This window comes from Chiloscyllium punctatum, chromosome 26 (genome assembly GCF_047496795.1).
Source record: "Chiloscyllium punctatum isolate Juve2018m chromosome 26, sChiPun1.3, whole genome shotgun sequence".
NCBI classification, from domain to species: domain Eukaryota; kingdom Metazoa; phylum Chordata; class Chondrichthyes; order Orectolobiformes; family Hemiscylliidae; genus Chiloscyllium; species Chiloscyllium punctatum.
In genome coordinates, this window is record NC_092764.1 from 32,074,218 (window position 1) to 32,101,847 (window position 27,630).

At 39.4% G+C, this 27,630-nt stretch overlaps 1 protein-coding gene across 1 annotated transcript; it reads left to right on the forward strand.

The window, feature by feature from the left end:
* On the forward strand, positions 1-27,288 carry dbndd1 (dysbindin domain containing 1). The gene is made up of 4 exons (XM_072596067.1): positions 1-429; positions 14,637-14,783; positions 21,990-22,130; positions 25,616-27,288. The coding sequence occupies exons 1-4, from the start codon at positions 399-401 to the stop codon at positions 25,789-25,791; spliced, it is 495 nt and encodes a 164-aa protein (XP_072452168.1). The 5' UTR covers positions 1-398; the 3' UTR covers positions 25,792-27,288.
* The last annotated feature ends 342 nt before the right edge of the window (positions 27,289-27,630 follow it).

Consider the following 27,630-nt stretch of genomic DNA (forward strand, 5'->3'; position numbering starts at 1 on the left):
GATGTGTAACTAAATTCATTCAGAGTTTGGCCGCAATACTAGTGAGGAATTACGTGATTCATGAGTGAAATATCGTTTTGAATGGTACACCCCAGTCACAATTTCTCTGGGCTGGTTGCCAGAGACCGTCTGCAGTCCCCCCCTGCTCATTTGCAATGCAATGCTTACTTTGCACTGTAATCTCCCAATTTGCAATCTGATATGCTTCCATTGCATTGTTTTTTTTTGTGTGTGCTGGTGCAATGCTCAGGTCTTTGAAAATGACATGCTTGCTTTGAGATCCGGCTGGCGTTGATCTTTGGCACTACAGCGGTATTCTTACGGACTCGCCTTTTTTCTCTCTTCTCTTTCCCTCTGATGGTGCTTGCAGGAAGGTGGGATCGAGTCAGACTGTCTGGATGGAGAAACAAGGAGGGGCAGTAGCTCAGGGTAAGGAGCTTCTTACACAAAAACAGAATTAACTCTTTATATCGATCTGGAAGTTCTTTGTAACCTGCAGAGGTGAATATGCTTTTCACCACACGTTATGTATAGAAGTCATACTCATTAAAATATGGTTTGTGGATTCATTGTCAAGAATATTTTTGACATACAAACTGGAAAGAAACAGTTTACTCATCTCTTCAGCGCGAGTCCAAAATGAAAGGGTTGTGCCCCTAAGTATTTACATTCATATCTTTTTTTTTAATGTTCACTTATTACAAAACAACTACCCTGTAAACATATTCCTAAATGAACTCCTAGTCTAATATCGAGCTCAATAACGGTCAAAAGCTTGTTCACATTTTATTGACATTTCATGTAGTCGCTTTTTAATATCGAACAGTAAGAATTGGTCTTCCGCAGATTTAATTCAAAATAAACTATTCATTCAAGATAGTTAATTCAGTGATTTCTAACAATTTGAAAACTACATAGTCCCTGAAGAGTATGTCTTTATTTTGGGGCTGCTGTAAGTTGAACTCTAAGGATTTTCTTTTTATTTAAAAAAAATGTTTCATTTAACGCATATTTTAAAATGTTGGTCACAGTAACGAGACAGAAGAAATGGATTAGAACACTATGGTTGGGTGCCGAGGTGTGTGTGTGTGTGTGTGTGAAGTGAGGGAAGTCAATGTGTTATCCAGATCAATATATTCTTTGCTTAAAGTATTGATTCCTTGTTGAGGGTTGGTTTTATTGGTGCCACTAGTGATCTCTAGCACTCTGCCGTTATTCACCTGAACTTTGACTTGGGCAATGACAAACTATTTAACCACGTGGACCACCACAGCTGAACCAAATCCCATTCTCAACCAGCTGTTTGTTAAGATGCAAAAGGGGGAAAAGTTGGCCGATTTTCTCCTTTAATAACCCAAGATGGCCGAAACTGATTGTAACTGACCGTGCTGTACTTTTATACATCAGTAATATCCATTGTCCTACTTTGGACTGGAGGAAAATTAGTTCATACTTCTGTTACCAACAGCTGACCTGTGGTCCCTGCTAGAACATTCACATTATGGGAGGTTGGAAACAGGGTGAGGAAAAGACTGGGCTTAACTGTGACTGCACTGCACTCTTCCCAATTGCATCGCAATGAGGAGTAATTCATGAATACTCATCTCTGCTGCCTGACTGGCGCACCTGGTTGTCTGAAAATATACTCCTGGATCACAAGTGTTAGAGGAGAAAAATTAGTGGAGACATGGAGATGAATAACTTGAATTATACAGCACTTCAACAAAGCCTTACATAAATGGTATTTAATTTGTATAAAAGGCAAGACTGTTGGGAACAGAAATATGAACTACATTTCCTCCTGTCCAAAGTAGGAACAATGTCTATTACTGATATGTAAAAGTACATGTAAAAGATGGATCAGAGAATGCACCATAACTGTGTTGCAAACATAAACCTTTGCTTGTCTAAGTGAACACCACAAGAGACATAATGCAGTTTATCCATGTAAGTTCCCCTCTGTTCATGCATTTATAGAGCAGTCAGCTGCTTTCCAGCTCGTGCCGTGATCAGTCTTGCAGTCTTCAAGAGGTTGTGGTTTCCTCCAGTTAAATATTAAAAAGATTGAAGCCATTGTACTCCGTAATGGACACAAATTCTATACATTCACAACAATTCTAGCCATTGTCTCGGGTCACTGTGTCAGACCGAATCAGATTGATGTAATTCCAAATTGACCATGAGTTTCCTCAAGCCTTTCCCACAAAGACTGACTATTGTCAACTTTAATCATTGCCTGTCTCCACCCCCTACCTCTGCTATCTGTCAGTGAAAGCATTACTTATCACTCAGAACATCACTGCAAGAGCTTCTCTAGGTTTCTTCCTAGATTCTGTCAGCCTAGCTCCTTTGTCAGAGATCTATCCCCAATCATAAAATCAAAAGTGGGATGCTCATAGATGATTGAAAAACATTCAGCACCCTTTGCAACTCTTCATATACTGAAACAGTCCATGGCCACTTAAGCAGGACCCAGATGCAACAAGTAGCAGTTATAGCATACAAGTGGTAGGGAATGACTAACTTTAATAAGAGAGGTTCTAACTAACTGTCATTGATATTCAACAACATTTACCATCAACAAATTCTTATAATCAACATTGCGATTGGTAGGGATTGCCATTGTCCAGAAATTGAACTCGACTAGTAACATAGAATCATAGAGGTGTACAGCACGGAAACAGACCCTTCGGTCCAACCCGCCCATGCCAACCAGATATCCCAAACCAACCTACCAGCACCTGGCCCATATCCCTCCAAACCCTTCCTATTCATATACCCATCCAGCACCTGCCAGCACCTGGCCCATATCCCTCCAAACCCTTCCTATTCATATACCCATCCAGCACCTGCCAGCACCTGGCCCATATCCCTCCAAACTCTTCCTATTCATATACCCATCCAGATGCCTTTTAAATGTTGCAATGTACCAGCCTCCACCACTTCCTCTGGCAGCTCATTCCATACATGCACCACCCTCTGTGTGAAAACATTGCTCCTTAGGTCTCTTTTATATCTTTCCCCTCTCATCCAAAACCTATGCTGTCTAGTTCTGGACTACCCCACCCCAGGAAAAAGACTATGTCTATTTATCCTATCCATGCCTCTTATGATTTTATAAACCTATATAAGGTAAACCCTCTGCCTCCAACAGCCATAGCCTGTTCAGCCTCTCCTTATAGCTCAAATCCTCCAACCCTGGTAACATCCTTGTTAATCTTTTCTGAACCCTTTCAAGTTTCACAACGTCTTTCCGATAGGAAGGAGACCAGAGTTGCACGCAATATTCCAACAGTGGCCTAACCAATGTCCTGTACAGCCGCAACATGACCTCCCAACTCCTGTACTCAATACTCTGACCAGTAAAGGAAAGCATACCAAATGCCTTCTTCACTATCCTATGTACCTGTGGCTCCACTTTCAAGGAGCTATGAACCTGCACTCCAAGGTCTCATTGTTCAGCAACACTCCCAAGGACTTTACTGTTAAGTGTATAAGTCTTGCTAAGATTTGCTTTCCCAAAATGCAGCACCGCTCATTTATCTAAATTAAACACCATCTGCCTCTTCTCAGCCCTTTGGCCCATCGGATCAAGATCTTGTTGTAATCTGAGGTAACCTTCTTTACTGTCCACTACACTGCCAATTTTGGTGTCATCAGCAAACTTTCTAACCATATCTCCTTTGCTCACATCCAAATCATTTATATAAATGATGAAAAGTAGCGGACCCATCACTGATCCTTGTGGCACTCCACTGGTCCCAAGCCTCTGAAAAACAGTCCTCCACCATCACCCTCTGTCTTCTACTTTTGAGTTCTGTATCCACATGGCGAGTTCTCCCTGTATTCCATGAGATCTAACCTTGCTAATCAGTCTCCCATGGGGAACCTTGTCAAACACCTTACTGAAGTCCATATAGATCACATCTACCGCTCTGCCCTCATCAATCCTCTTCGTTATTTCTTCAAAAAACTCAATCAAGTTTGTGTGACATGATTTCCCACGCATAAAGCCATGTTGACTATTCCTAATCAGTCCTTGCCTTTCCAAATACATGTACGTCCTGTCCCTCAGGACTCCCTCCAACAACTTGCCCACCACTGACGTCGGGCTCACCAGTCTATAGTTCCCTGGCTTGACCTTACCACCTTTCTTAAACAGTGGCACCACCTTAGCCAACCTCCAGTCTTCCAGCACCTCACCTGTGACTATCAATAATACAAATATCTCAGTAAGAGGCCCAGCAATCACTTCTCCAGCTTCCCACTGAGTTTCAGGGTACACCTGATCAGGTCCTGGGAATCAATCCACTTTTATGCATTTAAAGACATCCAGCACTTGCTCCTCTGTAAGATGGTCATTTTTCAACATGTCATCATGTATTTCCCTACATTCTATATCTTCCATGTCCTATTCCAGTGTAAACATTGATGCAAAATACTCATTTAGTATCTGCCCCATGTCCTGCACACAAAGGCCGCCTTGCTGATCTTTGAGGTGCCCTATTCTCTCCCCAGTTACCCTTTTGTCCTTAATGTATTTGTAAAAACCCTTTGGATTCTCCTTAACTCTATTTTCCAAAGCTATCTCTTTGCCCTCCTGATTTCCTTCTTAATTATACTCCTACTGCCTTTACACTCTTTTGAGCATTCATTCAATCTATCTTGTCCATACCTGATAAATGCTTCCTTCTTTTCCTTAACCAAACCCCCAATTTCTTTAGTCATGCAGCATTCCCTACATCTACCAGCCTTTCCTTTCACCCTGACAGGAATATACTTTCTCTGGATTCTCGTTATCTCATTTCTGAAGGCTTCCCATTTTCCATCAGTACCTTTACCTGCGAACATCTGCCCCCAGTCAGCCTTTGAAAGTTCTTGCCTAATACCGTCAATATTGGCCTTCCTTTAATTTAGAACTTGAACTTTTAAATCTGGTCTATCCTTTTCCATCACTATTTTAAAACGAATAGAATTATGGTCGCTGGCCCCAAAGTGCTCCCCCACTGACACCTCAGTCACCTGCCCTGCCTTATTTCCCCAAGAGTAGGTCAAGTTTTGCACCTTCTCCAGTAGATACATCCACATACTGAATCAGAAAATCTTCTTGTACACACTTAACAAATTCCTCTCCATATAAACCCTTAACACTATGGCAGTCCCAATCTATGTTTGGAAAGTTAAAATCTCTTACCATAACCACCCTATTATTCTTAGAGATAACTGAGATCTCCTTACAAATTTGTTTCTCAATTTCCCTCTGACTATTAGGGAGTCTATAATACAATCCCAATAAGGTGATCATCCTTTTTTTATCTCTCAGTTCCACCCAAGTAACTTCCCTGGATGTATTTCTGAGAATATACTCCCTCAGCACAGCTGTAATGCTATCCCTTATCAAAAACACCACTTCCCCCTCCTCTCTTGCCTTCCTTTCTATCCTTCCTGTAGCATTTGTATCCTGGAACATTAAGCTGGCAGTCCTGTCCATCCCTGAGCCATGTTTCTGTAATTGCTATGATATGCCAGTCCCATGTTCCTAACCATGTCCTGACTTCATCTGCCTTCCCTGCTAGGCCTCTTGGATTGAAATAAATACAGTTTAATTTATCAGTCCTACCTTGTTATCTGCTTTGCCCCGCCTGCCCTGACTTTGACTCTCCTTTGTTCTCAACTGTATCAATCTCAGATTGAAATCTTTCCTCACTCTCTCCCTGGGTCTCACCCCCTCCCCCCCACCCCACCACCTAACTAGTTTAAATCTTCCCAAGCTGCTCTAGCTAATCTCCCTGCCAGTATATTAGACCCCTTCCAATTCAGGTGCAATCCGTCCTTCTTGTATGGGTCACTTCTACCCCAAAACAGCTTCCAATGATCCAAAAGTGTGAATCCTTCTCCTGTAACACTAGCTTCTAAGCTATGCTTTCACCTGCTCTGTCTGGATCAGGGAAGTGGGACAAGTTTCGTTCGGGATTATATTCGGCAAAAAGTTCATTTGTTTTTAAACAGGGGGCGGCACGATGGCTCAGTGGTTAGCACTGCGGCCTCACGGCACCAGGGTCCCAGGTTCAATTCCAGCCTTGGGGAACTGTCTGTGTGGAGTTTGTACATTCTCCCCATGTCTGCGTGGGTTTCCTCCAGGTCCTCCAGTTTCCTCCCACAGTCCAAAGATGTGCAGGTCAGGTGAATTGGCCATGCTAAATTGTCCATAGTGTTAGGTGCATTAGTCAGCAGGAAATGGGTCTGGGTGGGTTATTCTTCAGAGGGTCAGTGTGGACTGGTTAGGCCGAAGGGCCTGTTTCCATACTGTGGGAATCTAATCTGTTTACCATTTGTTAGAATATATTAAGATAATCTTTCCAAACGTCAAACTCAATGCAGTTGTCTCTTTTTACTAAGTTATTCATTACACCACAGAGTTATTTAATTTTGCTGAAATCAACAGGGACTAGCCTGGCACATGCTGAAGGATTTTGACCAGACCTCAAGGTTTCTGCAAAGGTCACATGCTTGCAGACATGGGTACAGTAGTTTGCAATTTCCTTGCAAACAACTACAACTGACAAGGAGACTGAGTAGAAGGAGACTGAGTAGAGAGGCATGTACAGTAGGACAAGCTATTTAACAAGGAAAGGTGGAAGTGTGGTGTATTGAGCAACATGCAAGGAAAGCTGCACAATTACTGGGATCTGGAATTTGAAGATTCATTCAGTGATGCAGACCAAACCTTGAAGTTCTTGTGGTACTGCATCCAGATCCTAAGAGTTAGATGCCTGGAATTTACCACTGTATGGTCCCAGTGCCTTTGCAGTTGGGCCATCTTGGCATATTGATGGAAGCAATTTGAAAGGGAAAGCAGGCTCAGCAGAGTAGAGCACATATAAACACAAATGCCCCCACTGCACTGATTTTCTCCCCCATTCGCCTTCCTTTAGCAGGCCTGATCTATCTTGTCCAGGATTGATTCTCTTTAATAATTAACCTATATTGTACTTGCTAATCAGTAATGCCAATCCTTTGCTGACTAAAGCCCAGCTTATTCTTTTTCCTTATTTTTCTGATCTGAGCTTCCAAACTGTTCACTTTCTATGTGAAAATTGAAAAGTAGCTGCATCTTTAATAACCTTTTAGAGCATTTTTCAAATTTTTATAGCCAAAGACCCCATTTCATGGGAAAATTTTAAGCCTACCTTGTTCATTATACCACAGCTCAATTTAACCAATACCTTATTTGAGGTAATATTTCATTTCTATTCTGCAAGCTTGCTTTAAAATGCACCAGCACTTGCTCCAGTCAGAGGTGCAGGCTAGCTTTTAAGGACAGCAGGTGGTCTTGAATTTGTGCTAGTATCCTCATGATTGAATACTTCCTGCTCTCATTGGCATGTTGACAACAATCTACTTAGTACTCACTGTATGTTCTTTTTGTTTAAATGGGCAGACAGCATGTAGTTTGCATGTTGCCTGCATCAGAATAAACAGGCACAGTTGAAATATGAGTTGCGTTCCTTGTTTCCCCTTTTCAAAGAGTTACTGAATTTAGAGACTGGATGTGAAGATGTGTGTGGAAATAACTGGCTAAATTAACAGAGACCACGTTCTAAACTGTTCCTTCTCTGCTATACAGTTATTGTGCCAGAAAATCATCAACATGACTTTAATTTCCCAGTTGGTAGATACATAGATATACAGCATTAGCAAGATTATGTGCAAGAAATATAAATGCATAATCATTTGGGAGCAGATAATATTTTGTTATGAACAAAGGCTAAGTAAATGATGTACTAAAGAATTCATAGATTAAATTACGGGGTTCTTTATTAGCGACTAAATAAATTCTTTATAGACATGATGCTTTTTGGCTTGTAGCAGAGTCAGGGAGGGGTGTATAGACGATTAACCTGTCCATTAAACAAAAGGAATCCTCCTGTCTTCTGACAACTATCAAAGAACATTGATAACTACTGAGAAGGCTGTGATTCATACAATCCTCTCCTCCAGGTATAAGGCCACAAAGATGCGATGTTGGTGTTGGCAACATCACAGACTAACATTTATATTCGACAGACATTTGTGAGTGTGGTTAATGACATGATAATGAACAGATAATCTGTTTTTGTGATGTTGACTGGAAATAGTAATGACCATGACACAAAGGGTAGTTATCCTCCTTTAAGGTGCAAATGAATTAAACCTTTTGAAGGAGGCAGGTAATGTGGCCGGACTAGTAATCCAGAGTCTCAGAGGCTAATATTCTGGGTTATAGATTGACATTACAGTATGCCAGATGGTAAAATTGGAATTCAATATAATGTGAAACTTGAAAGGGTTCAGAAAAGATATACAAGGATGTTGGCAGGGTTGGAGGATTTGAGCTATAGGGAGAGGCTGAACAGGCTGTTTTCCCTGGAGCGTCGGAGGCTGAGGGGTGACCTTATAGAGGTTTACAAAATTATGAGTGGCATGGATAGGATAAATAGACAAAGTCTTTTCCCTGGGGTGGGGGAGTCCAGAACTAGAGGGCATAAGTTTAGGGTGAGAGGGGAAAGATATAAAAGAGACCTAAGGGGCAACTTTTTCACACAGAGGGTGGTACGGGTATGGAATGAGCTGCCAAAGGAAGTGGTGGAGGCAGGTACAATTGCAACATTTAAGAGGCATTTGGATGGGTATATGAATAGGAAGGGTTTGGAGCGATACGGGCCGAGTGCTGGCAGGTGGGACTAGATTGGGTTAGGATATCTGGTTGACATGGACGGGTTGGACCAAAGGGTCTGTTTCCATGCTGTTCATCTCTATGACTCTATAAAATATCTAATGCAACCATTGTTCATTGTTATAAGAGCCCATCTGGTTTACTAATGTCATAGAGTCATAGAGATGAACAGCGTGGAAACAGACCCTTCAGTCAAACCTGTCCACGCCGACCAGATATCCCAACCCATTCTAGTCCCACCTGCCAGCACCCGCCCCATATCCCTCCAAACCCTTCCTATCATTTACACATCCAAATGCCTCTTAAATGTTGCAATTGTACCAGCCTCCACCACATCCTCTGGCAGCTCATTCCATACACGTACCACCCTCTGCGTGAAAAAGTTGCCCCTTAGGTCTCTTTTATATCTTTCCCCTCTTACCTTAAACCTATGCCCTCTAGTTCGGGACTCCCTGACCCCAGGGAAAATACTTTGTCTATTTATTCTACCCATGCCCCTCATAATTTTGTAAACCCTTTAGGAAATGTTGAGACCATCACTATTTTTTCTCATTTTTGGTTTAGAATTGTGAGTTAGTTGAGAATTGAACGTTGAACAGCAGCTTGATTTGAAAGAGAGAACAAAAGAGTGGTGTTTGCTGTTGGGAACTGGCCTGGAAAGATAATGCTTTATGTTGGTTCCAAGGACATGGTAGACAATTCGGCACAGAGATGTTGTCATGCTCAGGGATTGGCAGCTGGTTAGATGTTGAATTAGTCAATTGAGGGAGAATGTTAAAACAGAAAGAAATATGTAAACTGCTGCTGACTGGGATTTTAGGCAGGAGGCGGTTTTGCTTTAGAAACTACTGGACTGGGAAGCAGCTTTTTTGGTTTTGCTTATCTCTAGTTATCCCCCAGTTTTTAACGTATTGAAGTTCTGAGAAAAGAACCCCAGATTGTAAGAAACAAGTAAAAGTCTTCAGCAGTTTGCAGAAATTGTTGATTTTGGAATTCAATCAAGATACACAGTCCTACATGTATGTAACACAAACAATCTTCAGAGGATTTTATGAAAGCCTGGTATTCATTGTTGAAGTAGTATTCAACTGGCAAATTATAATTCTTTTATCTTTAGAAAAATGTATACCTAACTGGGTCTGTCAGTTTGTGTGTAAGATGGTGTTTATATTCAAAGAAGATTGGGCTTAGATCATAGATATTAATTAGTTTGCCTTGTAGTTTATCTCTGTTTTGCTAAAATTATCTTTGTGACAATAAATTGTTAACTTTTGTTTAAGATATAAACTTGGTGTCCAAGATCCATTATTCATAAACGCTGTTAGGAACAATTGACCAGTTTTCAGGTTTATTTAATATTTTAATTTCCTTGTATTGTGAGTCCAGTCATAGATAGGCTGATTTAGTTTGGCTTTCTATCCCTGTGTCATAACAGGAAGGAAACCTGGCTCCCTAATTGTCCTGACCGACATGTGGTTCCAGATCCACAGCAATGTGGTTGACTCTTCATTACCCTCCGTCATGGCCTAGAGAGCCAATTAACTCAAGGGCAACAAATGTTGGCTTTGCCAGTGACATCCATATCCCATAAAATAATAGGAAAAAAAGCAGGCAAATGAGACCTCAATGTAATATACTATCTAAAAAAAATGCAGAGCTCCCTGAGTACTGCATTAGAGTGTCAGCCTTCATTTTATGTGTTCACCCCTAGAGTGGGACTTGAATCTAGAATCTTGTGGTTCAGAGGCAAGAGTGCTACCCACTGAGCTACAGCTGACACAAGGTCAAAATCAATGCAGTAACAAATTAATATAAGATAAAATTTAAAATATCCTTTCATGCAGAATTATCAATTCCTTTATGTAATTTAGGAAAGTCTTGCTTTTCATCTTTGATCTAGACTGTCATTACATTACAATGGACTGCTTCCTCAATTGATGCTGCAGAAAATAAATATGTAATAACTGTGGAACACAGAATGAACACTGTCATATCAAGATAAAACCAGTACATGTTGGGAACTCACAGTAGTCCATCAACATTTGTATGAAGAACAGAAGTAGCCAGAGCAGGTGTCAAGATGGGCAATCATGTTTGATAAGCCTCATACAATTCCTTGTTTGTGGGTAATGATAAAGTTAAGTGAGGAAAATGTTGTGTATGCACGCACCATACCTGACCTTTAGAAAAACTTTTGACAAGGTATCACATGGAGAAACACAAGAGATAAAGTAGGGTAGATAAAGTACAGGCAGGCCAGCAAACTGAAGTAAACATTAGTGAGAAGGAAGAAAATAGAGAATAAGGGTTCGATGTTAATTCCTGGCAAAAAGGGGACTATAGTTTGGAAAGACCTAATCTTCCCTTGTGGGAATCCTCTATCTCCACAAAGAAAAACATATTTTTCCTCACTCTCTTTATGTCTGGGTCTTCTTCTGATTTGGTTCAGTCAAGCAAGCAACATGCAATGGCTTCCATATCCAAGTTGGGGTTAAAGTAATAGTCAGGATCTCCTGGTACAATTGAATCCTAAACTGTATATTTATACTGGCTTTGTGCAAGCAGCTTAGCTGCTGAACTAGAAGCCTACAGAAGACCTGAGGTCTATAGGTACCCCAGCCTATCCACACACTTTCTCCTGGGGCTGGCCAGGGTTTCTGGAATCATTAGATTAAAATAGTGAGATTTCAATAGATTCAGTTTAGGGTCAGTTCTCTTACTGTCTGTATTTGTGAATGTTAACAATTTGGAGTCCTTAGGAAAGTGACATCAAAATTTACAGAGGCTACCAAAATATAAAATACAGCTCTTTTGTAGATCAAAGGAAGCTGTAAAGGGATATTGACAACATGAGAAGAAAAAAACTAAAAAAAATCTATAGGTGGAATTCAGTATCAATGTCAATAGATGCGAGGTGATATATTTTGGTGAAAGAGGGAAGGCAAACATTACACAGTCATGGTGCTGTGGAAGAGCAATGGGATTTGGAGATACAGGTTCACATGGTATTAACAATGAAAAATCAGGTTGATGAGACAGTAAACATATCCAATAAAAATCTTTAGCACTAGAGCTACAGAACATAAGGGTAAAAATAACTATAAAAGTATGTATAATTTTAATAAGACTGGTATGTAGTATTGGAATCTTCATTACTTAGCAATGACATTGAGTCCTTAGTGAGAATACAGTGCAGATCCTCTTGGATGTTGCTTGCTATGAGGAAATAGAAATTCGATTATCAACTTAAAAATGGGAATACTTTGTTAAAATAATGTGGATTACTATCAGAATTACTATCAGATAATATCAGAAATGTTTTTAAGTTATAATTAGAGAATTTGTAGTACACAGATTTTTTTTCAGTAATCTAGTGGTCTAGAACTAGCTATTGATACAAGATTAATTGTAACAGATTTAGAACACAGAGATACCTTTAGAGAGTTGAGACTGAAATTCGCTTCCAGCAAGTCAGCATTAAAGATTAAATTGCATGGCATGATGAAGACAAATGGGAGCAATCCAAGTAAATATGATTGGGATTACATGTTGATCTGGAGGATAAATGCAGTCAGACACTAGCTGGGCTTAATAGGATCCATTTCTATAAGTTAACATTTTGGGCATAGACCCATTTGTCAGCACCAGAGGCAATGATTATTGCTATTAAGTTCCAAACAGTCAAGCAACTGCTGCTGGTATTTCACAGTACAATGCACATCCATGCTGTGGACAAAGGATGGTAGTAAATCCTTCACTTTTTATGGTGAGCTGTACTGCTCACTGTGTATTCGCACGGAATTCTGCTTCCTGATTTAAAAAAAATTCATTCATAGGATGTGGGCAATTCTGGCTGGTCAATATTTACTGCCCATTCCTAATTGCTCAGAGGGCAATTAAGAGTCAACCACATTGCTGTGGGTCTGAAGTCATTCAGGCCAGATTAGGTCAGAATAGCAGTTTCCTTCACTTAAGGACATGAGTGAACTAGATGGGTTTTCTGACAATCGGCAATGGTTTCATGGACATCATCAGACTTTTAATTTCAGATTTTTAAACTAAGTTCAAACTCAACCATCCACCAGATCTCTAGAATATTACCTGCGTTGCTGGATTAATAGACAATGAATAATACCACCAGGCCAATGCCTTCTGCACCTCCCCTGTCATATAGCAAAAGGTCATGCTTCCAAGTTATTTAGTGAGCAACAAACACCTTCTTGACCTTCTTCGAGACAGATTGATTTTAGGAAGTTTTGGGGGGGTCAAAAAGTCTTCAAATAACAGATCTGGGTGTGGAAATATAGGAACATGTAACCTTGAGTGGTAAGTGTGAAAACTGGTACCTTGACCAGTGAATTGCAGTTCTCCATGATGCTGTTTGATGATGACCAGCCATTACTGAGACCTGGAGAGCTAAATCTAACCACTGGAGATTAGGAATCTTCCCACAATTCAATTCCAGCATTCTCCACTTTGCCAACATGTGGGTTTCAGTAAGTAAAGATGTCTTTCAGTGAGAACATGTTTGCTCTATATCACATGAACAGAATTCTAACTATGCATATTTCTCAGTAGCCTGGAGTTTGGAGACTATTTTGTGTGCTATTGGGTTTTTCTATATCTTAGACACTTATTAACAAAAATATAAAGTACTAAAGACCTAAATATATACCTGAATTTTCTCTACACAGATGCTGGCAAACCTTATGTGTTTTTCAGCATTTCACAATATTAGCATATTCATTTTTTAAAAAAAAGCCAAGACACTGCTATACCTTTACATATTTAATTAATAAATACCTGCTAATGCTTCAGAGAAGGTGTTCTTAAAGGATTATGATTTTACTAATAACAGGGCCATTAAACACTGCAGCACATTTATCGCTTATCTTAACATTCTGTCAAAAGCAGAGAGATTTTTATGTGTTTAGTAAGTTTTATAGATAATTTTTGACTGAGGTAAATGAATATTAAATTATTAATTTTTCTTCCTAGTAACCTTATCAACAGTACAGAAATAATGGATTATATATTTGGTCTTGTGTACAGCTGCTTTTATCATCCTACTCTGCGTGGTTTTGTTTGTTTCTCTTTTGGACTTTAATAGATTGAATCTTTGTTACTGTGGTTTCTTTGTATTGTAGAATGCACCATCATTGAAATGTGAGAGGATTATATTTGATTTTTTCCTTCATGCCATGTAGTGCAGTTATATATTGGCAACACACCATTGTGTTCTTGCTGCCAAAACAGCTGTCAATATTTAATGAGTTACGAGCTGAGAAATTAATTAGTTACCACCCTTACCAGATGGAGGCAAGTCCGACAGAAATTGCTTTACATAAATGATTTGTACACTGAGGTTTCTCCAATATGGACGCTCAATATTCATGCAAGCATGCACAAATACATATACACATGCTGTTTCCACACAGTGTATATACAGAAACACAGCACACATTTCTGAATAAAAAAGGCCCCTCCACACAAGCTCATTATCTATAAACACACAAAACCCGATACACATATAGACACATTCACTCTACAACTGAATTTATTCTGTATGTGTACACACTTTCAATAAATCCAGTCTATTATATGCTGACCAGAATCATGCTATGTTTTACAAATTCTCTCCACAGAGAAGCCAGACGCAATCAAATATCTCCCTGTTCTCGGTCACTTTCTGACATCCAACAAGTAAATGCCTTCAGTTCTACAGACCACATGCATATACAGAATGCATGAGACAGACTTCATAATTGGTGTGACCAGAGGGACTTACATGGAGGGATTTTAAAAGATGATTTGGTGAACCAAGAACCATTTTAGAGCAATGAAGGAGGGATTAATGGATGAAATTTTATTGCATTTTTAAAGTAATATATGTTCTTCTTTCCCTCAATTCCCAAACTAGGAGAGTTTGACAAAGGCAAACAGAGCCCAAAGAAACCAAAGGGTCAAGAAGAGTCAGCTAATTCTGAATCTCACATTGTTGCTGCTGAGGAGGAAGACGGAATCCCAATTTCCACATCAGGGCTACTGCAGGTGGTAGAGAGAAGGCGTAAGTATGAACTGCCCTAATTCAAATACAGTGGCTACAAGAGCAGGTCAGAGGCTAAGAATACTGCAGCAAGTAGATCATCTCCACTATCCTTTCGGGCAGTGCATTCCAGATCACAGAAGCTGCCTGTGTGAAATTATCTAATAGTGGCTTTGCTTCTTTTGTTAATTACCTTAAATTACATACCAGGTGTGCTCTGGTTACTTATCCTTGTCCCATTGGAAAGTTTCACTTTATTTCAAAACCAAGTTGAAACTATTGACAGTTTTGAATCCCTCTATCAAATCAGCCTTTGTTGCTGTGGAGAGAACAAGCCTAGCTTTTCTGCTCTATCCACATACTTGAATAGTGTCAAGGTGACAATCTTCTGTTAAAACCATTCGAACTCTAAATCCTTAACAGGCTTCTGAAGAATATTCCAGCTAAAGATTTTGGCTTTTTTGGTAGTTCAGATAAACCTTACTTTTTGGACAACTAGTGCAATGTTCTCCAACAAATAATGTTTAGATTAGAATCATTTAGAGAGCAAAAGGAGACCCTTTGGCCTGTGGGATGTGTGCTGGCTGACTGCACACCAGTCCATTTCAACTCACTACCGTGTCATTTTCCATACCCCTGCAATTTTATTTTCCCTTCAAATAACTTTCCAGTTCTAATTTGAAGGGCTTAAGCCTCCTCCATACCCTCAGGCAATGTATTCCAGGTTCTAAACATTCGCTGAGTTACAATAGATTTTCCTCATTACTACTCATGTCACCATTACTACTTCTGCCAAGAATAACCTTAAGTCATTACGTGCTGATTCAGGATCATTCTGCCAATGGGAACGCTTCTCCATGTCTCTCATCACGGTGAACACCTCTGTCAAACCTCCTCTTCTCCAAGGAGAAGAGCTTAACTTCTGCAAACTAATCTAATAACTGAAATTTCCCATCCCAAGAACCAATCCTGTGAATCTGTTTCCCCACCCTTTATAATGATTTTACATTTTTCTTAAAATGTAATGCCCAAAAGTCAGCACAGAACTCCAAGAAAGAGAGATCCAGTATTTTATGTCATTATACCATTATCTTCCAGTTTTTACTCACTATGACCCAAGTTCCTGATTGGGTGCATGAGTCAAATGAATCCCAGCTTTATAAATGCAAACTTTAAAATTGTCTGCCTGCATTTCACACCCAGAAGAAAAAAACACTAAAACTTGTGAAATTATGCTGCATTCTGACTTAAACAGAAGTTACTGGAAAAGCTTTGCAGGTTTGGCAGCATAGAGTCATAGAATGTACAGCATGGAAACAGACCCTTCGGTCCAACCCGTCCATGCCAACCAGATATTCCAACCCAATCTAGTCCGTCCTGCCAGCACTTGGCCCATATCCTTCTAAACCCTTCCTATTCATATACCCATCCAAATGCCTTTTAAATGTTGCAATTGTACCAGCCACCACCACTTCCTCTGGCAGCTCATTTCATACACATACCACCCTCTGAGTGAACAAGTTGCCCCTTAGGTCTCTTTTATATCTTTCCCCTCTCACCCTAAACCTATACCCTCTAGTTCTGGACTCCCCCACTCCAGGGAAAAGACTTTGCCTATTTATCCTATCCATGCCCCTCATAATTTTGTAAACCTCTATAAGATCACCCCTCAGCCTCCGACACTCCAGGGAAAACAGCCCCAGCCTGTTCAGCCTCTCCCTATAGCTCAAATCCTCCAACCCTGGCAACATCCTTGTAAATCTTTACTAAACCCTTTCAAGTTTCACAACATCTTTCCAATAGGAAGGAGACCAGATTGCACGCAATATTCCAACTGTGGTCTAACCAATGTCCTGTTCATCCGCAACATGACCTCCCAACTCCTGTACTCAATATTCTGACCGATAAAGGAAAGCATACCAAATGCCTTCTTCACTATCCTATCTACCTGTGACTCCACTTTCAAGGAGCTATGAACCTGCACTCCAAGGTCTCTTTGTTCAGCAACACTCCTCAGGACCTTACCATTAAGTGTATAAGTCCTGCTAAGATTTGCTTTCCCAGAGAAATCAAAGTTAACATTTCGGGTCAAGTGACCCTTCCTCAGAACTGATGGTAGCTAGGAAAATGTCAAGTTTATATGCAGAATGGAAATCCCTGACAGAGAGGAGCTGAACTTCTTCAAGGTGGGCATGCCTAGAAGAGTTGTGGCGCTGAAGAAGTTCTGCTTCTCTCTCTGATGAGATTTCTATTCTACATAAAAAGTGATATTTTCCTAGCTACCATCAGCTCTGCGGAAGGGTCACTGGACCTGAAATGTCAACTTTGATTTCTCTTGATTTGAAGGTGCCAGTGTTAGACTGGGGTGTACAAAGTTAAAAATCACACAACACCAGGTTATAGTCCAACAGGTTTATTTGGAAGCGCTAAATTGCCCATAGTGTTAGGTACATTAGTCAGAGGGAAATGGGTCTGGGGGGGGTTACTCTTCAGAGGGTCGGTGTGGACTTGTTGGGATGAAGGGCGTGTTTCCATACTGTAGGGAATCTAATCTAATCACTAGCTTTCGGAATGCTGGTCCTTCCACCTGATAAAGGAGCAGCACTCCGAAAGCTAGTGCTTCCAAGTAAACCTGTTGGACTATATCCTGCTGTGTGAGTTTTAACTTTGATTTCTCTTCACAGACGTTGAGCTTTTCCAGCAACTTCTGTTTTTGTTCTGAATTACAGCATTATTCTACATTCTAACTTGCTTTAAATTCCTCAATACAGTGCTCCAATACGAGTGATATATTCATTTCAAACTGTTACTGTATTTTTACTGGTTTTCCCCAGCATTGTCGGGAAGGGCTACAAACTGGATTGGGAATTGGGCCGGGTGACCTGGAAAAAGCTGAGGAGGCTGCCAGTTCCCAAGAAGGAAAATCTGCTTGGGGGCTCTGGCTTTTTGTCCGGTAATTAACATAATACAAAATAAAACATTCCTGCAGTCCTATACCTCTCTCAATCCCCTCACCCTCACATCCGTACCAAACCATACCCCCTAATGACCTCTACCTCTCACCACAAATCCTCTTATTCCTATGCCAACTATCATCCAATACCCTTTCCCCCTTCACCTATCCAAGCTCACCTAGAATCCCCAAGTAAACAAGCACACAGAAAAAAATGCTGAACGTTCTTTATTACAGATTACATTGTGTTGAGAAAATCACTCTCATTCATAAAAACATTTTGACAGATCTTGACAGGTCAGATGGACCAAGGGGTTTGTGCACCTTTTACACACAAAGGGTATGTAACAATACCTGACCACTTCTCCGAGGTGATCCCTTCGCAGGGATATCTCAGTTTTCCAAAGGACTACTCTGCCTATCCATGGAGAACAGACCTGTTCTTAACTGGGCTCTGCTTCACAAAAGAGCTATGGATCACCCCAATCCCATCCCATCTCCTGATGAGCAATGTCTGATTTGAGTGTGTAATTTAGGATTCCAAACATCTTCTGTCATTGCTACAGGGGAGACGCTTGTTGATGTCAAAAATCTGGGCCTGCATCGTTAATTATAAAGCCCAGGATCCTTTTAGCCTTATTAATAGCTTTCTCAATCTGTCTTGCCTCCTTCAATGAGTTATGTAATTTCCCCATATTCCTTTGCTCCTGCATTTGATTTAGAATTGTATCCTTTAATTTATATTGCACTTCCCCTTTCTTCCTAGCAAAATGTGCTGTTCTCTGCATTAAGTTTCATCTACCATTTCCCTGTCACATCACCAGCCTGTCTGTGTACTCTGGAAGTCTATTACTATCCTTTTCACAGCTCACAATACTTTCAAATGTTGTGTCATCCACCCAAACCTAGGAACTTAATATATATCAAGAAGAGTAAGAGTCCTAACACCAACTTTTGGGATACCATGTAACTTCCTCTAGTTTTAAAAACAATTATTCACAGTTTCTGCCTTTAATATTACTTACCCATCAGTGCTGCTATTGTCTCCTTTATTCTTGCTATTTATGTCCCTTATATTTTGTCTATTTTGGTAATAATTTCCCAATTTTCAACTCGTGTCTATCTCTTACATCAATTTAAAACAGAAATTTAAATTATAGTATGGTCGTGGCACGGAATGAGTTAAGTTGGCCTACGGGCCCCATGCTGGCTCTCTGTACAGCAGAGCAGTCAGTCTGATTCCTCTGCTCTATCCTCATAGCCCTGCAAGTTCATTTATTTTTATTTAATACAATTTTGTTTGTAATGTTGAATGTCTCCACTTTCACCACCCTCATTAACATGGAGTTTTGTGCTCATTAACAATCACTGCAGAAATAAAAAGTCATACTACCACTCCCCTCTGCATCTGTTGCACAAACACTTTAATCTGTATTCCTTAATCTGTGTATCAGCTTTGGGAACAGCTTTAACTTTGTTTACTTTATCAAGACCTGTAATAGTCTTGCACAGCTCTATCAAATATACCTGCAATCTCTTTTTTTTTAAATGAGAGAAATTCTAATTTCTTCAACTTCACTGGAGTTAATAGCCCTCATCTTTGGAACTATTCTTGTTAATTTTCGCTTGATCATCTCAAGGACTTTTGTAACCTTCCAACAATGCAGTGACCAGAAATGATACTTTCTCTGGCCCGACTGGAGTTTTATACAGTCTTTCTATTCAATACCTTCATTTATGAAGCCCAAGATCCCATATCATTCTATGTTCTGCACCTTCTTAGATATGCGCACATGAACCCCCAGATCTCGATGTCCCTCTGCACTCTTTAGAATTGTGCCATTAAGTTTATTCCTGTTCCTATCTTGCCTGGAAATTGCATCACCTCACATTCTGTGTTAAATACTATTTCCAGTTGTCTGCCCATTATCCTAGTTTATCTGTGCCCTTTTGCTTTTGAATTTTATCATTTTTTCCGTTTGTCACACCTCAAAGTTTGGTATCATTGGCAAAGTTTGAAATTTACTCTATCCCAATAACCATAATAATGTCAAAAAGTATTGATCACAGCCTTATGGGACAGAAGTATCTGTCACTTTTAGAAGTTATTGTTTACGATGATATATTTTCTGTCCATAAGCTAAATCTTTCATGCAGCCTCCCATTTGATGAGGTCTCGCTATTGTTAACCAGCCTTTAATTTGGTTAGCAATATGTATTACTTTATCAAACACTTTGTTAAGATTCAAATATATAATATTCACTGCATTCCATTTTTTTCAAGTTCTCTGTCAAAAAACAAAAAAAAGTTAGGTCAGTTGAGCAGGATTTGTTTTTCTCAAATCCATGCTGCCTCAATTTAATTAACTCATTCCCTCCAAGTGCATGTTGTCTTTTTCCCTAATTATTGTCTCTAAAATCTTACTAATATAAAACTGATTTGCTTGTAGTTACTAAGCATGACCCTCTGACCTTTCTTGAATAAGGGTGTCTTACATGCCACTCTGATGCTCTGGGTGCTCTCTTATGGGAGAAAGTGAGGACTGCAGATGCTGGAGATCAGAGTCGAGAGCGTGGTGCTGGAAAAGCACAGCCGGTCAGGCTGCATCCAAGGAGCAGGAAAGATGCTGCCTGACCTGCTGTGCTTTTTCAGCACCACACTCTTGACTGGGTGCTGTCTTGTGTTTGGAGAAGATTAGAAGATAATTTAAACTCTTCCTTTGTTCCCACAGGTATTTCTTCAGTGAAATCACTTAAACCAAGTTAAAAATCACACAACACCAGGTTATAGTCCAACAGGTTTAATTGCAAGCACACTAGCTTTCGGAACGCCACTCCTTCATCAGGTGGTTTTGACCAGAAAGCTAGTGTGCCAGTAAACCTGTTGGACTATAACCTGGTGTTGTGTGATTTTTAACTTCGTACATTCCAGTCCAACACCGACATCTCCAAATCATCACTTAAACCAGACACCCTAACCAGTTTTAAGTGTTGAGAGCTGTCCAAGAACATACTTCCTATCAATTTTCACCTGATATTTCATCTCTATCATCTTCCCCTCTACTGCAGTCTCCTCTTCTTTAATAAACACTGGTAGAAAGTATTTGTTAAGTAGTCCTGTCTGATGTGAAGGGAAGAGTTGCTGATCCCCTTTCCAATCTGACAGAATAATGTGCATTCACCAGAAGTGGTTTCTGGTAATGGCATAAGAAAGCATCATCAGACTGTCTAGTTCCTCTGTCACGGTTACATTATCCTCTTCCAGGAGTTGAGAGACATATTATTTAGAACCTGGCAACACAGATACTGCTACATTCAATTAAAATCTTTGTCCAGTACTCATCAACTCAATATAAACATTGGTGTAGCCAATATTCCTGGCATTGCACTTTCACAAATAAAATCCTATGAATACATCTGCACCTTTTGTACCATGTCTGCCTTCAAATCAAAAGGCAATGTGTAAAGTCTGTGAAAGGGCTAGGAATAAGACATAACGAGATAGAGGAGAAATGAGAAAAGTGTAGGAGCAGATCCTGACAACTGTCATGCAGTAGAGTGTAGAGAGTAGAGGTAAAAACAATAACTGCAGATGCTGGAAAGCAAATACTGGATTAGTGGTGCTGGAAGAGCACAGCAGTTCAGGCAGCATCCAACGAGCAGCGAAATCGACGTTTCGGGCAAAAGCCCTTCATCAGGAACGTTGATTTCGCTGCTCGTTGGATGCTACCTGAACTGCTGTGCTCTTCCAGCACCACTAATCCAGTATGTAGAGAGTGGAGCCAATTCACTATCAATCATTGAACATATTGTATTTCAGTGGCACTTCATTATGAATGACAGCGAGAGGAGCTGCAAACTGGAAGGGAAACAATTGCATGCACTTCGTCCATGAATCATTTTGGGAATTAGCCTGAGATACTGCAATTATCCTGCACACGTGGAACTACCCACTGTAGATCACATCTCTGTCCTGTGGCACATAGGCTAATACAATTTAGTTGTGATAAGGTAGATTTCACCTCCTGTCTCCCACCACAGAGAAGTGCAGCACACACCACTAACAAGCGAATGGAACACAAGATAATGACAAAAATGGGCAATGTCTGTTATAAATCGTGGTTTTACGACATCTTTTCAATCTGCACAGAACTCATCTGTTTTATATTGCAATGTCTTATAGATTAGGCATCAGTAATTTAGGAGGTCCTCCATGCATAACAAACTACATTCTTTGCATATTTCCATACAGTTATAATTTTGTATATTCACAGAGCCTCTCAGCAGCGTCTCGTCTCTCGAGGTACACTTTGACCTCATGGATCTGACTGAACTCACAGACATGTCTGATCAGGAACTTGCAGAGGTGTTTGCTGATTCTGATGACGAGAATCCATCACGTGATTCATCTACAGGTCAGTGTCAGTGAGCACAGGCTGAGCTATCTAGCCCGACTCAGCATTATTCCATTCTGTGATGGAACTAAAATTAGAACTACGTTTATATGAACACAAAAACTCAAAGGCAATAATTTGAGATACATAGATGAAATTAAAATTAAAATGAAACTTCTTTTAAGAATTTGAATAACCTGGTCTATGATCCATACCTTCAGAAACATGTCAGAAATTAAAATATTTGAAGGAAATATTCTGGAGAAGCAACAGCACAGAATTAAACCATTTGGCCAGGCTACTCTCGTGCTTAACCTAATCTAGTTCCATTCCAGTACCTCATCTCACACGCCCCCTTATTGCATTACTTCCCTCTGTACAGTTCATCGTTAGCTAAGCAGAAGTTTCATTTTCAACATTTATTCAGTTGTGTAAGGTTGGACCTCCAAATGGAAGAAAAATAAGGTAATAGCAAGATTATATACCAGAATATAATGATCTTTGTTCTATTCCTGTGGCTGAAACCTTTATTTTTGTTGCTATCACAAATATCTAGACCATATTTTTGTTGCTATCACAGTTATCTAGACCAAAACTCTGCTGGCCAACTTCCCTTCTCATGGAGTCACAGAGTCATTTACAGCACTAAGAACTATGCCCATCCAGTCCAAATGGTTCCCAGGAAGAAATTCAGTGGGTTCCATTCCCTCACTTGATCCCCAGAGTCCTGCAAATTTCCCTTTGAATGCCAATCCTGGAAATCATTGATTGTTTTTGGCCTCTACCATACTCGTGGCAGAGTTCCCATAGATTGGCTACTGTACAGAAGAACTTCATTCAGACAGTTGTGTCTGTGCTGGCTGTTTGAAATTCAAATATTAAGTGTGTCAAATCCCATAGATGCTGTAAGAAAGTACAAAGGTGGAGCCAGCTTCAAACCATTCAAGGGGTTTAGATCAGAGTGGTGCTGGAAAAGTACAGCAGGTCAGGCAGCATCCCGAGGAACAGGAAAACTGACGTTTCGGGCAAAAGCCCTTCATCCTGACCTCCTGTGCTTTTCCAGCACCTCTGTAATCTAAACTCTGGTTTTCAGCATCTGCAGTCCTCACTTTGCCTAGTTCAAACCATTCAAGATAGTTCAAGCATTCATGTGAAATGAAACGTCCGGTGGAATAAAATGTGGAAAAGTGTGATGTTTTCCATTTTGGTAGAAGGAACAGATGTATAGTGTGTTTCTTAAATGATAAGAAATTATAAAGAGTACATTATAAAGGGAATTGGATGTCCTTGTTAATATGTTACTGAAGACTAATGTGCATATGCAGCAAGCACTTAAGGATAATGGTTAGCAAGATGATTTGAGTAAAGTAGTGAAGTCTTGCTTCTCTTGCATAGAATCTTGGTTAGACCACCTCTTAGGCATTTCATATAGCTTTGGAGTCCTTCCTGAATTAAGGATATTATTGAACATTTTACCAGTCTTGTTCCTGGCCTGAATGGATAGTCCTGTGAGGACAGATTGGGCAAACTGGACATGTGTTGTCTAGAGTTTTGAAGACTGAGAGCGAGAATCATTGAAAGTTACATAATACTTAAAGGTATAGACAAGTACATGCAGGTAATCATTTCCCCACTACCATTTCAAAACAAGGAGTCACCACACAGGACCAAGATTAGGAGAAATGTTTTTACTTAATGGGTTCAGAAACTTTGAAATTCTCTGCCAAATAGGGCTCTGAAAGCCATGTCATTGTAGAGAGATTATTCCAAAGATGTTGAGGGATATGGAGAGATAAAGACATGGAATTATCAGTCATGATAATATAGCTCACTGAGCTGAACAGCCTACAGTACGTCTACAAATTCAAGTTGCTGATAAGTTACACATGGTATGGGCTTTCAGTGAGGATTTAATGAAAATATATATACTTTAAAAGTAGCTCATTGTTGGATTAATTAATATGCATACATATTTGGACTTTGAAAATTGAAAAATGGGCAGCTGAACATTACAGTGTTGCAAAGGTTTATTTGCTGCCTACAAAAATAAGTAGGCAGAAACATTTGAGAGATACACAAGGGTAGAGTTTAAATGTTTTAATTGTTGAACAAACAGATTTGAAAAACCTAACTGGATTGATGCTGCAGTCACTCAGCAATAGCCCCGAGACTGAGATAATGGGTCAACTTTTTTTTCAGTACACACCGAGAGGCTGTGGCCACCTGCTGAAGAAACATGCAAGGATGTAGTGTTGACTTAATTGGTTGGTAAGAGTCAGTGCCTGGAGCTGAACGCAGCCTCCTCGGTGTTTATCATGAAATAGTTTGAAACACATTGACAAAGTTTCAATATTGGAACTCTTAACTGTTTCTTCTCTGAATTTGAAGTCAGGTCTGAAGAGTTACCATCTTTCGCAACCAACAGCAAAATAATTTTTTTTTAAGTGCAAGTCATTTTCACCTGTCTTGTTTCTGGAATGGTGGGAATGTCCTAAGAATAGAGATTGAGCAAACTGGACATACATAAAAATGAGACCTGATCTCATTGAAATCTGCAAAATACTTACAAAGGTAGACAGGTTACATAGAAGCAGGAGTAGGCAATTCATCTTCTCTAGCCTGTTCCACTATTAAGTGAGACTATGGCTGATCTGTGAATTGACTCCAAATACCTGCCTTTGAACCATATCCCTTAAAACCTTTGCTTAACAAAAGTTTATCTATGTCAGATCCTGTATCTACTGCCTTTTATGGAAGAGTTCCAAAAACCTACAATTCTTTGTCTATAGAAATGCTTCTTAACACCACTCCTGAATGGTCTGGCCTTAATTCTCCAATTAGGTCCTCTAGTTCTACAATCTACAGCCAATTAAAATAGCATATCTTCATCTACTCTGCATTTCCTTGTTAATATCTTAAAACACCCTTTAATCCTCTAAATTATGGAGACAGCAGGCCTAATTTACATAATCTCTCCTGATAACTGGGCTTCAGGGGAACATTTATTATTGTAAATCTACATTGTACTCCCTCTAAGGTATATGCCCAGATCTGCTCACAGTGGCCCTTGATGGGGTGGTAATGAGCTGCCTTTTGAACCACTGCAATCCATTATCTGTAGATACACCCACCATGCTGGTAAGGAGGCAGCTCTAGAATCTTAACCCAGCAATATTGAAGGAATGGTTCTGTATTTCCAAGTCAGGCAAGCAGCTGGTTTGGAGGAGAACTTGCAGGTGATGCGGTTCCCATGTATCTGCTGCTCTTGCCCTTCTCAATGGAAGTGACTGAGGGTTTGGAAGGTGCATTCTAAGGAGCCTTGATGAACTTTTGTATGTATCGAAAAAAAAAACAACAAACACTTAAACACATGTATTTTTAAAAAGTGGGAAAATCAGGAAATAGAATATTCTCATGTGAGCAAGGTATCAAGATAAATCTTACATCTTGGGGATGCTCATGTCTCTGTAGATGCATCCTCTAAATGTTAACATGTTATTTTGTAGAACTGAACCAACCATTGATGTATCCAATCATCTCATGTGGAACACATTTAAAATCTCCTTCGTGGACAAGAGCCAAGAGTGAGCAGAGCAAGGACAGGAAGCACCCAAGTGATCCAGATGTTCCATTGGAGATGTCAGATCATTTTCACACAATTGAAACACACAAAAAACACTAAGGACTAGAATGGACCTTGCTTCAGCAAAATGTGCAGTGCTGAATAGTTCTGCTGCATCATTACTCTCCTCCTCAAACCTTCTTCAGTTTGTCGCTAAATTAAGTAGATTTACACCAACTGTACCTGCAGTGAATTACATGATATCTAAGGTATCAGTGAAGGATTTTTACTCCAAGTCACCAAAGCGTTGAAGATTAAAGTATCAACCATTGCCTGTTTTTATGCTTTTGGTACCATGCATGGGCCATTACTGTAACCTTTTTATTTCAAGTAATTCAGTCAGACAGACTTATAAGTTCTGAGAAAATCCAACTTGCAACAGAAAAGAATTAGTGTGGTTTTATAGATTTGCAGGCAGTAGCATTCAGTCCTTGTCTAACTAGGAGCATTTGTTTTTAATTAGCTACTATAGTGATAAAAATCTGATAAATTGTCCATTTCACTTCATTTCGGGCTTAGATAAAAAAATGTTGACAGTCTGCTATATGCTCTTCACAGCAAAATTAATGTGTGTGTGTATATAGGTAATGAATGCACAACAGGAAAATTATACCAGTAAAAATGTAAATAAGTATGGAATGTCTTGCCCATGACAATATTGAAAGAAGGCTTCCACTAAAAGGAAAGTACCAATGAATGTTTGTTATGCTTGGAATAAAACACAAAGAAAAAAAAAGAGATATTCTGTATATTTTCCAGGGAACATCTCTGAGCAGAATTTCTGAACCAAACAAAGTGGATCCCGCTAAGTCCTTCTGAAGTTTTATTAGCACTGAAATTATGATTGTTACATAACATAAAACTACCATAAATAACATTGTTGATTTTCCTTTTCCACACTGAATTTATTATGAAATATTTATATTTTTCAATGAATTGTGCTCCAAGTCTGGATTTGCAAAAACAACATACTCAAAGAGAAAAAGGCTGAGCTGAGCTAAGTGACTAGCTCAGATTCCATGTGATTCACATGTTTGGACAAAGAAATTCATTTTGCAAGTTTTCATTCCTGTTGTACAATAGTCATTACCTGCAAACCAAAACATTGCACTACTTGAAACTAGCAACTAAACTGAATAAGATGGATGCCAATTTCAAGTTATCCTAATTAGGATTTAAAATAAAAAAGTAGCTCTTACATACTCTAAAAGGATACTAGCTTCCCCTTCACATAGAAGATATAATTTAAATGTTATAGTTAGATTTAGGTGGCGTATCAAATGAAGTAGATTATTTTAGTCTAAGGCATACAATAGCACTCAGTAAATATGTCATGAACAGATTTGCTGTCTGGTGAACTGTCTTAGTTCAGGAAACTCTAAATGTTTTTATTTGCAAATGTTAAATTACTTTCTTCAGATTCACAAATAAGCCTCAAGTACTAATCATTTTGTTAGTTTCTTTAAAATGTTACTATTATGTAGCATATCAATTTAAAACATTTACCATTCAACAAGTGAATGTAAAAAAATAAAATGGAAGGTTTCTTGTTTAAAATGTGTCATTTCATTATTCATGTTACTTTGCCTGGCAACCTTCACACATAAAAGCACCAATATCCCTAACTAACCACATTTATAACCAGATAATGTATGTAGAGTTAGTATTCTCCATACATGGTTTGTTCATTATATTGTCTCCCACATGACAATAATTAGAATGCAAAATAATCAAAAGATGAAACAAGGTTTAAATACTATCAGCTAAAATTCAGCTGTTATAACTTAAACTTCTTTGTTTATCAAGAAACTAATGAGTAAGGACCAAGATACATGGAGAAAATATAGTGTTGAAAAAATAGAATAGATTCTGAAGTAATGATCAGCTGATGCCATGTTC